Source organism: Fringilla coelebs, assembly GCF_963513975.1.
Source record: "Fringilla coelebs genome assembly, chromosome: 16".
NCBI classification, from domain to species: Eukaryota; Metazoa; Chordata; class Aves; order Passeriformes; family Fringillidae; genus Fringilla; species Fringilla coelebs.
In genome coordinates, this window is record NC_140042.1 from 482506 (window position 1) to 499249 (window position 16744).

Below are 16744 nucleotides of genomic sequence, written 5' to 3' on the forward strand. Positions count from 1 at the left end.
GAAAAAGTGCTGAGGAAGGAAAAGCAATACTCCAATTAGAGCAAAATTTAAGAGTCCAGGGGTAGGGGTGACAGTGCCTAATGTGTTACAATTTATTGACAGCCTCCCAAAGCTTGGGTTTGTTCTGGCTCTCAGAGGCAGGCAGGTGTCCCCCAGGCAGCAGCAGGGAGTAGCACACCCTCTCTGCACCCTCAGTCCTGACTGGCACAACCAGTGACCATTCCTGCGTGGTCTGGCACCTCCAGGTGAACACAGGGTGTTCTTGGCTCCTCTGGTTCATCCATCAGCAGGGCGGCTCTGCCAGTGGCCCCTGAGCTGGCAGCCACCCTACAGCCCATGGGCCAGTGACAGCCAAGCAGGCTCTGAGGGCACAGCACCAAGGAAACACCTGGCACTGCTCCTCAGGGACAGACCCCCGCCCCAGGGTGCCAGAAACCTGCGCCCAGCTCTGCAATGTCCAATCCCAGTTAAACACAGCATCATCCCAGCCTGGGAGTTACATCTGGGAGCCCCAGTCCTGGGCTCCCCTCCCGACCCCACTCCAAGCATTGCTGAGTCCTGCCCTGCCCCTGCCCCAGGTGCTGCCCATTCACAGAGTGGGAGGCAGCAGAACTGGGCACTCCAAGATCAAAGTTCTCCAGTGTTTTCCATGGACCTTGCACCCCCCTCCCAGGGAGGCTGGAGGATGGCAGTGGGCTCACTGTTAAATCCTGCGGCCAGAAAAACCCAGCTGGATTGGAGAAATGTTGGCAAATATCATAAACACAAGTACATTAACTCTAATTCTGCAAAGCCTTTGGCTATATTAATCTCTCTTTAATGTAATCACCTATAAATAAATGATGACCCCATGATTTAATATGACATCTGCCATCCCCATTTCCACACAAGCTGTGAAGCAGTGCCTCTGGTACATGGTAGGGGTGGGACTCGTGTGCCTGACTGGCCAGGGCAGCAACCAGCTCCTCAGCCCAGCTCCAGCTCACCACTCCCAGCAGGATGGATGGAAACACAGACCAAGGCTCCCTGGCAGGGGGCACATGTCCCCCGAGGCCCCAGGACCCTGTGGGCAAGGGGTGATGCAGCACAGTTGTTGATAAACACACCAACATCACCATTTCTGGAACCACCACCAGGCAAGGGGACAGGACAACCCATCTGGGGATTTGGGGAACAAGGGGGATTCACTGACAACTTGTCCTGCGGTGAGCACTGAAGGGCATGGGGCACACACTGATAATGCTGCCCACCTGTGCAACAGTCCCCTCCTGCAAAAATATGCACAGAGGAGGAGAGAGAAAAAGAACCCTTGAGAATCAAAAATTATGTTGAAAGGTGAATTTGTGAAGGCCAAGGCAGCCCCTGATACACTGATCCGAGGGCTCACTGGAGCAGGAGGATCTGAGTCCACAGCAGAAAGGGCTGCAGGCACAGGGGGGCCATGTCATCTTCCATCCTTCGGCCCAGAGGAGACCCTGGATTGCCAAATCTGTGCCCCCTTTGCCCCGAGACTGGGCAGCCCAACGGGCTGTGCCTGCAGCTGGGGCAGTTGGAGCAGCTCGCCCAGCCCAGGGTGGGTCACGGCAAACAATCCACCAAGGACAGAGGTTTTCCATTCAGCACCAGGAGAGGCAGCCTGTCCTCCTCCTGCCTTGCTCCATCCTCATCCTCGCTGGGCTGAGGGGCGGCAGCAGGAGCAGCCCATCCACACTCTCCTCCATGTCTGGAGCCACCGCTGCACACCCTGCTAAAGGAAAAATAATCTTTAATTAGGACAGAGCTGGAGGAGCTTCAAGCCCCCAGCGTCTGGTGATGGCAGAAGCCCCTGAGGCCACCCCAGCCCTCAATAGCTCTGGCCATTCTGTAGGCAGGGGGGGCCTGAGGGTCTCCTGGACGTGTGGGGATCTGGCTGGGAGTGTCCTGGCCCCAAATGCCACAGGACCTGGGGCCACGTGTCCCTCCTGTGGGGAGCTTGGCCTCACTGTTGTGGGTGGCAGGGGGCACGGGCAGGGCTGGGGGTGGCAGGGGACTGCTCTGGTGCTGAGGAGCCCTTCATGCAGGGGGCTGAGATGTGAGGCGTGGATGGGTGGACAGGGAGCGCTCCCAGCCCTGCCTGAGCGGTGTGAGCCCCCCAGCACCAAGGAGGAACCCGAGCACACGGGACCCAACTCACCAGCACGCGGCTCTGGTGCGGTCCCACACCCCTCTGGCACCGCGCGGAGCAGAGCGGCACTGGGCTGGAGGTCTGTGGAGAGAGAAGCATCAGGAGCAGCACGGGGGAAGGAGGAGCCCGTGCCTCCCCTCCCCAGCACTGGGCTGTGCCCCAGCCAGGCTCTGGGTGTGGTGTCCCCAAAGGAGCCCTGGGGCACACAGAGAAGCTCCCGTGCCCCCACCCTGGGCCCAGAGCAGGCAGGGCACGAACACAAGGCTGAAGCCTGCAGCCTGGAAAAACGCTCACTCAGGCAGGATGCCTAGTAATAAATTTATTGTATTTTATTACATATTCCCCTTTTTGCACTTAATTCCAATTCCTCATATTCAAACTCTTCTTTCTGAAAGAAAATGATTTTTAACATAAAAATATAAATTCTGCATATTAAAAGTGCATACACCTCGAATAATAAAACATACAAATAAATAATAAAAGGCATTGACACAGCCTCATGCAGTTGTCCTCAAATAATTTAAAATTTATGGTACAATGTTCAACCCCAAGTAGACAGCCTGCTTTCCAATTACTGTACAGGTCAAAAACATTAAAATACAGAGGAGAATATCAAAGGTGTGGGAAAGCCCCACGTCCCTGTACCAGGTACAGTGATGTGACATGCAGTTTGAGAACTGTAGATATTCCAGTGTAAAATCTGACATTGTGTCCAGAAAAGAAATTGCATTTGCAACAGGACTTAAAATTCAATTTTAACCAATGGTGAGGCACAGGTGGTGAGCAAATCTGTACAAATTCATACTTGGAAGGCCACAGGACAATAGCGAGCCACCGGTGGCCTGGATTCCCTTGTGTTACCCTACCCAAGGCAGTGTAGCACCTCCAAAGGGGTTATTGCACTCACAAACGGCACCCGAGCCTGCGGCCAGCACGTGTGCACTGCAGGGCTGAGTGAGCCGCCACTGGTGGTTACACTTAGTTTTAATCTGTGTCTTTTAAAAAACACTATTTGCAGATAAATTGAGTGCTATCACCTTTTAAAAAATAGAGTCCCTAAGCCTTTAGATCTAACACGGACATTGTACAAGTCTTCAGGTGCTTTTCTTTTACAAAATAAAGCTCTTAACAGTAACTGCTTTAGGATGCTTTTGTTGAGAAAACCATGTAGGACTTTCATCTCACCACAGATTAAAACTAAATTTCAGTTCCCTCCACAGGTATCATTAGATACTGCCAAATTCTTTTGGATTAGTAGGCAAGTGACAAAGATTTAAAAAAAAAAAACAAACTAACTAAAATTAAAAAAAAAAAAAAAAAAAAAAAAACCAACCAAAAAACCAACACCCAACAGTGAAATTATTTGGAATGTTGTTTCCACACCCTCTCCATGCCAGCAGACCAAACGGAGGGCACCAGAGCTGCAGGGCCAAGAACCAGGAGGAGTCCTGGGACCTGCAGGAAGCCCATGCCAGCCACCCTGGCAATGCAGCACACAGGGCTGCCCCGCAGGACACGGCTGTAACCCCAGCACCACGGCACTCTGAGCACAGCCAGGCAGCCCAGGGGCTCCCCCAGAAAGGCAGGCAGAGCCCCAGGAGCAGTCTGGGCAGCAGGAGGACACTCCCAGCAGCTCTGTGTGCCCGCACAGCCCTGGCACCAGCCTGGCCCTGCTCACAGCCCCTCACCCTGCACGCAACCGCAGGCTGCACACAGAGCCCCGAGCAGGGTGCCCTGCTAACAAAAGGAAAAACAACACAAAACCGAAATCAGTTTGTTCTCATCTCCCTGCTCCAATCCCTCTAACCTTAGGTTACGCTGCAGCCTTGTCAGTAACGCAGAATCCTGCAAAGGAAAGAGCCAGAGATGTGCAAAGGAAGCAGAACCCAGGGACATGCTCCTGTGTGCCAGCAGCAGCTGCACCGAGGCCAGCACAGGCTCCAAGTGCTGCTCCAGAGCCACGGCTGGGCTAGAGGCTTGCATAGTTAGTAGGGACATGCAGGGGGACAGCACGGCCATGCAAGCTGCCTCACACCGAGGAAAGTGGCTGGGCATGCTCAAGTTTCAGCTTCAGAAAGCAAAACCCCTGCAGCGACGGCAGATGAGGGCACTTGCAGTGGGAGAAGTGCAATTAAGCAGCTAGCTTTCTATCCTAAGCATCTTGTTTTTATTAATCCATATTTGATAAGTGTGAAAGGGTTAACAATTTACACACCCAAAGTGAGACACAAGTTACAGAGAACTGCAGGCACCAAATTGTCTATCAAATGTGATTAATACAAATAAAAGGTGCCTCTTCAATACATGTCATTGAAAATGTGCTTATAACTTGAATACTACTAAACACTGTCCAAAAGACACTGCCCAAAAAGGGTAAAAAAAAGTCTCTAGGTGACTCCTGTAGGAATTGAGCACTGGAATGAAGGCGCTGCTCTCCTGCGCCCAGGGGCCAATTCCAGGAGCAGGAGTGAGTGGCAGACTGGGGACGTGGGGTGAAATGCAGGTCACACGCTGGCACAGGCAAACCAACCCAAAGCCAGCTGGAAACACACTGCCTGAACGCCTGCCTTGCCTCGGAGCTCACCTGTCTGGGAGCAGGGCCACGGCTGGGCCTCCCCTTCCCAGGCATCTCCCATCAATGTGAGCCATACCTTGCTTCCAAGGCCTTGGCAGGAAGGTCCCAGACCCCACCACTCCCAGACAGGCTGGGCAGGACAGAGCTGGCAGCAGCTGTTCCCATCGCACTCAGATGCCAGTGAGACTTCCAGGCCCTACATGCCACCACCCAGGGGAGGCAGAGGTCCCTGGGCAGCAGCAGCCTCTGGTAAATGGAAGAGCCCACCTTCCCCACAGCCATGAGTGCTTCTGATGGCCAACAGGAACTTTAAGACATGACCATGTACATGCAGCTGCTCCAGAATAGCCTCAAGCCATTGCTGCTTGAAGGATCCATATGCAAAGCCACGGTGGTGTTGGCATCTAGGACTTGGCAGATCCCTCTCTTGAGTTCCCTGGTACCATGCCACATCCTGGCAGCTGGGCAACACAATACCATGGACAGGAGCTCCTACACATGAAAGGGACAAGAGAAAAGTCTGCTTTAAAGCAAGGAGAGAAGACTGATGATTTTTCCCCCAAATCTGTTTAAGTAGGGCCTGTAATAACCTACATTCCATTTCAGAAACATTTATCCTACTTCACTGATGGAGTCAGGACTGTAACAGCAACAAGGATTTGATTAACACTCCCAGAGAACAGTGCTTCCCACACCCTTCAACCCTCTCCAGTGCAAGGAAGCTCATTTACTACTGAGCCAGGTGACACTGCCGAGCAGAGGTGTGGAGTGCCAGGAGTGGCTGTCCCCAGGGCCCTGGTACCGACACAGACACGAGCAGGACTGCACTCCACTCCCCACAGGCTCACGCTTCCACGTTCTGCCCGCCGTGTGTCCTATGTCCCACACGTGCTCTGCTGCACCCTGCTAAGCCAAACCACTTTGCCTGAGGACACCCCAAGCCAAGCCCCCCTGAGCAGCAAACCCACCAGAGAGGAGCAGCACCCACCCGCTCAGAGACGAGGGCACTGCCAGGGCAGCCCCTCCTGCCCACTCACACTCCTCTGCAGAGCAAGGAGCCTGTGCACAGAGCTGCCCTTCCAGAGGGACAGAAATCCAGTCTGGCTGCATAAAGAGAGCAGATAGTGCTGGAGCTGGCAGCAATTAGCATCAGGAATTACGGAGAATGTGCAGAAGACAGTGAGATTGGCATCTCATGGGATTGCAGAGGTTCAACTACTTTTATCAGCTGCTGGAATACCAGGACCTCCATCTCCCTTCTACCCAAATGAGAGCTCCAAGGACTATTATCTTGCTCTAGATACAAACGTTGAACTGGTGCTCAGCTAAAACATGGGTCTGGACATGGCTCCAAATTGCCGTCAGTCAGGCATGCAGTGCAGGAGCAAAACCACCTCAAAACCCACACACCAGCTTCCAGTTTAAACTCCTTCAGTGAATGATGACATGAAAAAAAAGTCATTTGATAAAAATAACCTTTCACAAATGTCCATGGCAAAATGCACAGAAAGTAGTTCTGTCTATTAAAAGATCCCAAACCAAGTCAGCGTAAGCCACTGGAATTACATTCTTGCTAGAAGAGTTGTTACAAGAGAAGAGCCGAGACAGTGTAAGACCTTAATACAGATAAAACCTTAAACAAATACTTCAACATCAACATTTCAGGGAGTAATTTAAGTACTGCAATGTGAAGCTAGTCTTATCTGCTCTGCTGCATGTAACAGAAAATAATCCATGAATAATCCAAGTCATACATTTCAGAAGCAAGCAATGCAATCTTTGCTTCTTGTTGCCGCAATAAATGAGACTGAAACAATGCCTGGGTGAAGGAATGCACGAGGGGACAGTCACGTCTGGGTTGGAACAGGCAGGGCATTACACCTGCAGGCTGTGGGCACTGCTGGAGCACGTGAAGGGGACGCAGCAGGACATCACCAGGGCACTGCAAGGGCTCCATGGCAGCTGGGCTCATCCCCACACACTGACCCCAGCTCGATGGCACTCCCAGCCCAGCCCCACACACACGAGGAGCCAGCTACCCCCAACCCTTCCTTCCCAAGCTTGCTGCAGGTGTGTGGGAACAGAGAACTGATCATAGATCAGCAAGGTGTCCTGGGGGCAAGGCTGCCTGCAGGGCAAGCAGGACCTCAGCAAGGGAGGTGGCAGAGGCCAGTTTGTTATGCTGATGGGACAGAGCACACACGTCCCTGGCCCCAAGCTCTGGCATTGGGCTGGGCAGGCACAGACCTCACTCAGCAGAGAGCATGCCCAGCACACTGCCCAGCTTGTCACAACCTACACAACAGGCTGTGGACATAAAGGATATGCAGCACATCAATAAAAACTCATGGAATTAAAAAAAAAAGGATTACACCACATATTTGTAAAATTACTTAAGAAATCCACCCTAAGAGGAACCTTACAGAACTTGAGGAATCTCCCCTGTAAGAAGGGCATGTAAACAAAGACATCAGTAGATGTAGTGTTTTGACCCTGATGGAGGCTGTCATCCAAACAAGGGGAACCTTCCGCTGAGGGACATGTGGCAGCCAGACCCATGGGGAGAGGACAAGTGTGCCAGAGGGAAGAATGTACAGCACTCTGGGGAACAGGAAAACTGCCCCTCCAACCCACACCAAGGGGCCTGTCAAAGCATGCTCAGAGAGGGCAGGATGACACTTGATCTAAACATCACCCCCAGAGATAATGGAGGCTTAACTACACCACTATGATAAGGGTCTGAGCACACTAGGAAGTGCTTCCCAGGAGTTTGGACAGGAGCATCCTGACAGCATCATGGCCATCCAGGTGTGAGGACAGAACTCTCCCATGGCACTGCTTCCAAAGGACGAGCTGGCCAGCAGCTGCTGCCCAGGGATTTCTTCTATTGTTTAGTAGAGCATTTCAGAAGAAAGTAGTGAAACAGGACAGGCTAGAGGTTGCCTTAGGTATGGACAAAGCAAAACTCTTCACAGACACAGCAACAAAAACTGCAGGTTACATTTCAAACTTCCTGCTGTTGGAATGCAAAAAGGAAATCTATTACACAGACGTGCACAGAGACACACAGGTACCTTTCTGTCCGTCACTAATGCTAGTCCCTCCTATACTGGCTGAGTATATACCTGAGAAACAACATTAGTGTTGAAATATTGCCCTTTAGAAAGCTTGGAAATGGAGGGGAGCAGGGACAGAGAGTTGAGAGCAGAAAGAAGCGACAGTCTCTCCAGTTTCCTTCGCATTCTCCACAGCTCAGAACAAGGCCATACACCAGTGTGGACACAGCCCACTCAGAACAAGACCAAAGGAATATCAGTTCACAGCTCTACAAAGCACACCAGCGTCAGTACAACTGGGGGTCAGGTCCCAACCCTCAAATCTGAAGAAAGTTGTTGCACTTTCGACAGAGACTCCTGTACAAGTGCTATGGGACAGCTGCATTCAGTTCAACAATGACTCCAGCTAGGCTACTTGCACCAGTGCTGGCTGCCTGTGGCTATTTGGTTTGATGGCAGAATCAAAGGCGCTTTAACAACTTGCAGTTAACTTCTCCTCAAAACATACATTAGGCACATGAACAAAAAACAAGAGCTCAGAATAAATTAGCTTCTCAGCAGAAGAAAAGACACCTGGATTGCAGCATTTCACTGAGGTTCCAGAGAAGGCCGTACAGACACCTGCATGCTGGAAGGTAATTTTTTCAGCGGCTTGTCAGCAGACTGCTTGCCACTGGAAGGAGGAGACTGGACCCCGGGATCTAGCTGGGAAGACTTGGACTTGCGACTGGATAGCAGAGAATGTTTGTTAGATGCGGCCTCTTTTGAGACAAGTTTTTCTTTTGTAGTAATGTTGGCATTGGTTTGAGAGGCCGGTGGGACACCACCTTTCTCCGGTTTGTCCTCCAGCACATTTTTACTGCCTGACTTGGAACTGACACTCCCTGTCTTTTTTGAAAGCATCGTTGTCTTCCCCAGGTCTGCCGACCTCCGTGTCTCCTTCTGCCTTAAGGCTGATTTAAAGAAAGACAAACCCTTCTCTTCTGACTTGCTGTCCCTCTTCAGCCCGGAGCGCGGCGCGGCGTTCGGGGAGCGCAGGTTGGCCATGGAGGAGCTGCGCACGTGCCTGCTGTCCACGGCCCTGCTGTCACTCCTGGAGTGGCTGATCCGCGGGGAGCTCGTCCTGGAGCTGCTGGTCACGCTCGTTTTATCCGAGCCCAGGCTGACCTTGGAGCCCTCCCTGCTGAGGCTGCGCTCCGAAGTCCGGCTCTTCCCAGAGGAAGAGCCCTTAGTCAATGAGCCTGATGGGGTTTTCTTGGCAGCCGTGGAGGATGGAGAAGAACCTGACTTCTGCTTCTGTGCAGCTGAAGGGACAGATGCTTCCAGGGGCTTTGTGCTGTGGTCCTTCCTAGCCTGCGTGGGAGCAGGAGACCCGTGTCGCCCGCTGACCCTAGAGGAGTCTGCCTTACTTCTAGACCGGGAAGCTTTCTGAGAACTCTTCAGTGGAGGAGAAGAGTGAGAGACTTTGGTCTCTTGGGTAGCTAAGACTGTCCTTCCCTTCCTCAAACTTTTGTCTGGCTCAGAAGCTCCTTTGGAGCCATGACCCTTCTTAGGGGTATCATGTGCCTTCTCTGCAGCCATCCCCATCCCAGCTGGGGCTTTCACCTCCTTCACTGGGGAGCTGTCCACAGAATCACTCTGGTCAACAAAGGCGATTTGATTGTTGTTATCAAAAGGGTCCAGAGCAGGGTGATTCCTGTCTGGCTGCACAGAGCTTTTACCATACCCATCTGAAAGGTCTGAGCTCGATGTCCTTACAACAGACTCTTCCCTGAATGCCCCTTCCATGACAGCCAAAGGGGCTCTGCGAGCTGTCCTGTGCTCTCGCCGACTGCTGTCACAGGGCTCCAAGTAGCTGCTAGAGAGATTCCTCAGGCTGCCAAAGCACGAGGTGGAAACTTTATCGTCAGCAGCTTCCCCAATCTTCTCCAGAGTGGAAGCAGAGGTATGTACTGGGGAATCTCCAGAGAAGCGTGATGGGGAGTTGGAGCGGAACTGCAGTTTTGCAGAGAGTGACCATGAGGGCCTGACACCATTTTCACTCACTGCCAGTGGGCTGGTGACAGAGGATCTGGATGACAAGCTCTGACGTTGGACACTCCTTACAAACGGTCGAGTTGAAAATCCTCCTGCAGAGAAAGCAAGTGACAGTCTCAGTGGGAATGCCAAGGTTGCAGCTGGTTTGCCCCACCAATCCACATTTCCCCATGAGAGCCAAGCAGCCCACCCACACCACACTATGTGTCTCTCCACGCAGGCTGCAGGCACAGTTTCTTGCACAAAAGCTGAATGAGGAATCCAACAACTGTTATGTGCTAGGGGTCACCCAGGAGCAGCTCTCTGAAGCCTCTAACTGATAACCCAGATTCTTTTCTCATCCCTGAGCAGCAGATCAAACACAAGGTTTGCACCTCGAAAGTCCTTGAAACTGGCAAGAACACCAGCTAGGACTATGATTCTGCATTAAAGAATATTTCCCAGAGCATTCTGTGTAAGGCAAAGTAGGATTCCTACCTCTAGATCAAGTGATGTAATTGTATTTAGAAACACAAAATATAAGTATTTTAGAAGTGTGATTTCCATGGTCAGACCTGACAGCTGTCACAGCACTGCTGCAGCTCCACACCAGCTTTCAAGTGCTCCGACTGACCCATGAAGCTCTGCGTTTTCAGAAGTTGCAAGACAATGTGTGGAGGAACCAGGCAAAGCCAGGAACTGAACAGTAACTTGCATACATGGGTGACTTTTCATCTCCCTCCCTCCCTGGGACCATCCATAAGCACAGCAGCAGGCAATTAGTGCCTATGCTAAATCTGTCAGGACCGTGTCAGCCACCCTGCAAAGGTGATGCAGTGAGACCCGGACAGAACACTAGCACGAGAAGTTCCTGACCGAGAGGTTTTGTTGATGGCATTTGCTTTCTTTGAAAGGCTCCTTAAGGCTCCTGCCCGTTCTCCTCCAAGCTTTCCTATGAGACAGAAGCCCACCTGCGCTCCCACCGAGCCAACTCCTGCCTCTAACCATCCCTTGCAAGCACAGACTTTGCAGCTGTTTTGGTAAGGATCTTGCCACAGAAAGACAAGCGGCCCAGCGTGTCCCCAAGAGAGATACACACCATCATCTTCGCTGCGTTCCCCGGCGAGCTCCACGGACTCGGAGAGCGAGGCGAGCGAGGTGCGGCGCGAGGAGGCGGCCGAGGCGACGCTGGGCTGCTTGCTGCCCGGGAGCCGGCTGACCCAGTGCTCGCACAGCGACGAGCTGGTGGAGCCTGCGGGACCCACACGCGTCAGCAGAGCCGGGCAGCCCCGCGGCCAGGCACTGCCGCCCTGCTCCGGGGCCGGGCAATGCCACCCTGCTCCGGGGCCGGGCACCGCCGCCCTGCTCCGGGCCGGGCAATGCCGCCCTGCTCCGGGCCCGGGCAATGCCACCCTGCTCCGGGGCCGGGCACCGCCGCCCTGCTCCGGGGCCGGGCAATGCCACCCTGCTCCGGGGCCGGGCAATGCCACCCTGCTCTGGGGCCAGGCACCGCCGCCCTGCCCTAGGTCACACCTGAGCCCGGAGCTGGCCCTCGCAGCCCCAGCACCCAACACTGCCACGGGAACGGGGCTGTACTCTTATGGAGCATTTATGGTCAGAGCTGCACTCGTCCCAGTGTGCTGTGAATACCAGCATGCAGGCACTGGCATTTCAGCTGCCACCCTAACACCACAAAAATCACTTTTTTTCCAGGGCAGGAACGTGACCACAGCTCACCCTGGATTCCACCAACACATGCACTATGGGTGCCTCCTTGGGAATGAGAGTGCTGTCACAGGGAAGGAGTGAATCATGATTTGATATATTGCAAAAGGGCAGCTCTGAGCAGTCACCTATGGGGGCAGAGGGGCTCCCCCATCTCCCTGCCAAAATTGCCTTAGCAGAAGAGCTGGAAAGTTCCCATAGCCTCTGACACACAGCCACAGACTCAGACAAGCCTCGCTGAGTTCTAGGACACAAGAATGGGGGTTTAAGCAGAGCTTGGTGGAAAACTCCCCAGAAGGACAAACTACCCAAGAAAGACAAGTTAGAGCCACCCCTGGACAGTGTCAGCAGGGCTTACCTGCCACTGAGCTGTTGGCAGACCACGAGGGGATCGCTGTGCGTCGCTGGTAGAACAAGATATAAGCGGTCTGCTTGCAGACTTCACTTTCAGAAAGCTGCTGAACTTCACTGTCATCGAAGCAGTACCACTGGCCATCAACAGAATTCTTGCAATATGCTAAGGAATAATACATTACTGTAAGACTCTCACTCCTACTGCTCTCAGGTTTGCTGTATGACATTTAACATAACCTCATCTGCTATGATGGACTCAGACAATGCGAGGAACAGATGGATTCTTGTATCATCTTCCAGTCTGACTGGCAAGATGGAAGCCCGAGGCTGCCAGAACACAATAAACAGCTTACATTTCAGTACTTTCTTTTCCACCATTACCATTCAGAACAGAACATCATTTGGGGTGGCTCTATTCACTTCACCCTCTGTAACTTGTGACACTTCCATCAGTGACTCCCTTTCTGACTCCATACAGAAATATAGCCAGCTTCTTTGTGAAAGGCTCCCCCACAGACAGCATGGCAGGACACTTGCCTGTATAATGTCCCCCTTGCATGGTGCCATGGTGGTTGCAGACAGCATACAGGTCATAGATGTAGTCCTCAGGATCTCTGCCGAGGCCATAAGGTTTCCTCCAAGGTGACCAGTGTGATGGCAAGCTCCAGCTGCTCTGGCTGCGCTTCACAACGTGAGGAGTCATGTCCAAGCCACTCAAGGGAAATTTAACCATGTTCTGAAGTTTCATCCTTCGGTCTCCTTCCTGTGTACACAGAAGAGCACAAGCTGCAGAGGCCAAGGCCACCATGCCTGGGAAAACCCCAGGTGAGGAACACATAGGGCAGAATGGCTGCTTCTAAAGAGGGCAGTCTACTCACTTCCCACAGCAGTCCTCCAGCAACACTACAGGTATCCTTACCTGCCTAAACCTTTTGAGATGTATGATGAGAACATCAGGTAAGGTCCAGAGGCTCAGTGTGATGCTACCCTGCTGCAGCTGCTTACAGTGCGGGCATCGCCATGCATCATCTGGGGCAAGCTACAAGGAACAGGCAGCAGTGGGTATTGGTTTTCAAATTCCAAAGCAGCTTGCACCACACCACTGCTCCCCTGCTGCCCCAGGCCCAGTGCAGATATTGACCCCTCTGCCTCATCTCCCTCTAGCACTTATCAAGCTCAGTGGAAATGCAGGGTTCCCAATGGTGCTTTTCAAAGTGACAAGCAGAGATGTGCGCCTCACTCAGGAGGCACCTTCTGCTACAAGGCAGAATTCAGCCTGTGCTGCTGTGCAGAGGACCTTTTTGCACCCTATAAACACCAGTGCCTTGGAAGTGGAGAAGGAGGAAAAGGAAAAACCAAGGCAAAAAGCAGGCATGCTTGGCAGCCTGAAAAGTACTGTCACAAGAAAACCAGCAGTGGAAAAAAAGCAGGGACAAAAAAAGCAGAAAAAAATCAGAACATAAAGAAGAATGCCTCTCTGATGCCTCTCTGACACCTTACGGCCCTCTGGGAACCCTCTTCTTCCTCTGTAGTCCCAACAGCACAGAGTTACACACTGAAGACTCTCCCTGTCCCCCAAGCCTCCCTCCAAAGCCCAGTGCTCAGAGAACTCAGCAACCACAGAAACTCAAGCTGTCAGACAACTCTTCCCCCACCTCTGAAAAAGCAAACAAGAGAGGCTCCCAAATTATTACAGCTCAGTCCTGGGTGCAAAGACTACCTCCAGACGAGCCCTTTGTGCAGCAGATTAGAGGCTACCAAAGGAATTCAGATGGCTTCCACGTGCCAGGCAGGGGCCAGGTCAGAGCCCTCTCTAGCCTGGCTGTGGCACACCATCATTCCTGTCTCCTGTCTCTCCAGCCTCGCACAACAAGCGGAGCCAGAGCAGGGGAGCAGCCACCTTCCTGCAGAACTGAACCCATGAAGCCACACTGTCCTAACCCTTTATAATATTCACAATATTTCAGAGAAGGAAATTGCCAAAGAGAGGACTAAGTTCTTGTATCAACATTTGGGCAGCAAAGAACCCAGCATCAGGACCTCCCACAATCTTCTCACTGCAGAGGAGCTCTGTTAGCAGCACAGACAACTAATCTTGTGTTACAAATCTATTCTCCTGTCACACGGAATCAGTGCTTGCAGAACAGAGCTGCCTGGAGTGAGGGATTTCCTGCAGCATGTGAACAAGCCAGAGTACACAGTCTGTATCTACCTGTTCCTCTTTGGTGTACAGTTGGAAACACTGAGATAAAGTGCAGATCTGAGGTTGATGATGAAGCTCTCTCTGCTGGCGGACGCTTTCAGAGTCTGGAATATATTCCTCTTCTGTATTCACAAACAAGCTGCATCAGGGAGACACCACATTTACCAGCACATCCCCTTGCTCCCCAGGCTGTCCCTGCAGACAGGGGCTGGGCACAGGTGGAGTTTGAGTGGTCTCATGTTTGCTGAAGGATGCACAGTTCACACAAGCAAGCTGCAAGCAGCAATTGTGAGGTAACACAGTTTAAGGTTTTTTACTTCATACTTACTAATCTTTAGTTTCTTTGTCCCATTCTACCACTAATTTCACATGAGCAGTTCCCCCCTGTCCGCATGACTTCAATGCCCTGCAGGGAGGAGCAGAAATAAGTCAGACCATCTTTCAATCCAAAGTCTACATTATCTTCTACATGCATGTAATTTCTCTCTACAAACCCTTCACCCTTCCTTCACTCCCACAGCTCAAGTTTGCAAAGGAATAAAAGGAATTCACACAACAAAACACTTGGCAAAGCTGGTAAATGCCTTCACCCAAGAATGTGTGTTCTGTAAGGCAACATACACCTGTTATAGAACAGGCATTTATCAACATTTCAAAGAATAACAGGCACAAGGAAAAAATTAAAAATAGTGAGAGTAATACTTTCATTCTGTTCTCCATTTCCAGGGAGGACAGACTCCAGATGGCATGACACACAACCGAGGTATTCCCACACAGCTTCCTAAGGATGCTCCCTCATTTCCCTGCTCCTCAGGCCCCTGCAGTGCGTTCCACACATCCACAGCAGGACTGTTCATTTCTGCATGGTAAACACCGAGCCCCCAGCTAACACACCTCTCTCTCCACTCCTGGGAAGCACCCAGCACCTGAGGGCCAGCTCACCTTTCCACTGTTGGGTGGCAGAGGGGTCGCTCCTCCTGAGGTAGCAAGTATGTTATGCCCACAACACTGACCACTCGCAAGCTGAATGGGCAAACCTGCAATAAGAGAACAGAGACCACCTCAGTGCCTCCAACCCAACCTGCCGCTGGCTGACAAACACTTCACCCTAGAACACGTCTGACATGGCAAAGCAAACGTACAAGGTCTCAAATATGCCTGTGCCAATGAGCTGACAGAGGGCTGAGTACAGCAACGGAACCTGGGCATCCAACAGCTCACATTTGTCTCACCTGCAAGCAGGCTGCAGGCCGCAGGAAATACTGCATCTTCTCCAGTATTTCCTTCTGCAGAATATCCCAAGCAATTGTTTTTTCCAAGTGCAACACAAAGGGCAAACCAAACCTATGGGAAGGAGAAGCAATTGAGGAACAGTTAAAAGATTATTCTGCTCAGCAATCTGAATCCCAAACTACATGGGAGAACTTCATGTGAAGTTTTACGAAGCTTCAGAGGCTGAAGCAATTTTCAGGCGCCAGTTGATACAAATGCCTTTGCCATGGTTGTTTCCCACTTCTCTCCCTTCCTCCATTTTCACTCCAATTAAAAATTCCCACCCATAACAGGATCTGGTCAAACATTCTGCTCTCAAACCAGACAAAGGTGGTGTATCCTCTCAACTGGGCTGCCTTTGTTTCTTTGCAGCAATGCAATACTTGAAGCTCATCAAAATTAGAAATATTTTGCTGCACCCATTAATGCTTTTTGATCAACATGTTCTTTAGCACCTGATGTGAGCTAGGGATGCAATCTGCTGCTCCTTCACCTGGAGCCTGTACTACAGGACAGTAAAATCCAGGTCAGTTTAGGAAGCAACCAGAAGAGTAACTCCAGCCATGCTGCTGCCAGTCACCTTTTGCTCTGCTGTCCAGTGCACGCTCTGTTACACACCAGCAAGACAATCTTGTCATTTGCTGCTAGTTTGGGACAGGACTGTTCCAGTTTTCCAGACTTCACCGTTCCTTGAGAGTAAGCTATTGTTCGGGAGTGCTCAGTGCCACATTTCAAGTTATTCAGGTTATTGTTCACATGTATTCCTAAAAAATTAGGAGAAAGGAAACATTTCATTATGTCATTTGCCTTTAGTGCCCTGATGCCCCCCTCAAGAAGCCCTCCTTGGGCTACAGAGGAGCAGGTCAGTATGGAATCAGGAGCATTTTCATCTCTTGGACAAAGGCTTCAAAGAGCAACTTTCTTTCACAGTGACTGTTTCTTTAGAGAAGGACACTATATGCAAGTGCTCCCCATCTGATTTTTCACAGCAGTTTGTACAAGCACTCTCAGCTTTTACTGCCCGCAAGAAACACTAAAGTGCCAAGAACCCAACTTGCTACTTTCAATAATAAAATTTGCCTGTGATTACACTCCATCTGCCCAGGATACCATGATTACCTTTCACTGAGAGGCCATGCAGAAGCCGAGGAGTTTGAGCTTGGAAAGAGAAAGTGTTTGTTCATTCCTGAGACTGTTTATTCATCACTGGCAATCTGATTTTAAATAACGCAATTGCAGTGGCTTCATCTGGTCCCTAGCAGGCCTTTAAATTAAGACTGACAAGAGATTTCACATTAAGCCAGCCTGGCCTGCAGCATCAGCCCCGAGAAGAGGCAGAAAGGAGTGTACAACACTGCTTGATAACCTCCCAGCTGACA

The 16744-nt window shown here is 51.4% G+C and overlaps 1 protein-coding gene across 6 annotated transcripts in view; it reads right to left on the reverse strand.

The window, feature by feature from the left end:
- Positions 1–698: 698 nt before the first annotated feature.
- USP31 (ubiquitin specific peptidase 31) overlaps positions 699–16744 on the reverse strand; it is a 29682-nt gene continuing 13636 nt past the window's right edge. The window contains exons 7-20 of one of the 6 annotated variants that reach the window (XR_014616556.1): positions 15946–16129; positions 15326–15437; positions 15036–15130; positions 14422–14499; positions 14103–14232; positions 12810–12929; positions 12428–12653; positions 11895–12053; positions 10911–11063; positions 7865–9924; positions 5007–5231; positions 3972–4009; positions 2174–2245; positions 699–1747 (exon numbers count right to left, since the gene is read on the reverse strand). Coding sequence is in view for 1 of the 6 variants with exons in the window: in XM_084216703.1 (XP_084072829.1) it covers positions 8384–9924; positions 10911–11063; positions 11895–12053; positions 12428–12653; positions 12810–12929; positions 14103–14232; positions 14422–14499; positions 15036–15130; positions 15326–15437; positions 15946–16129 (2798 nt within the window). In the remaining 5 variants the exon portion in view is untranslated. Of the gene's footprint in view, positions 1748–2173; positions 2246–3971; positions 4010–4748; positions 5232–6078; positions 9925–10910; positions 11064–11894; positions 12054–12427; positions 12654–12809; positions 12930–14102; positions 14233–14421; positions 14500–15035; positions 15131–15325; positions 15438–15945; positions 16130–16744 lie in introns of those variants that run through there. The other 5 variants (XR_014616557.1, XR_014616558.1, XR_014616554.1 and 2 more) reach the window with 5 other exon arrangements.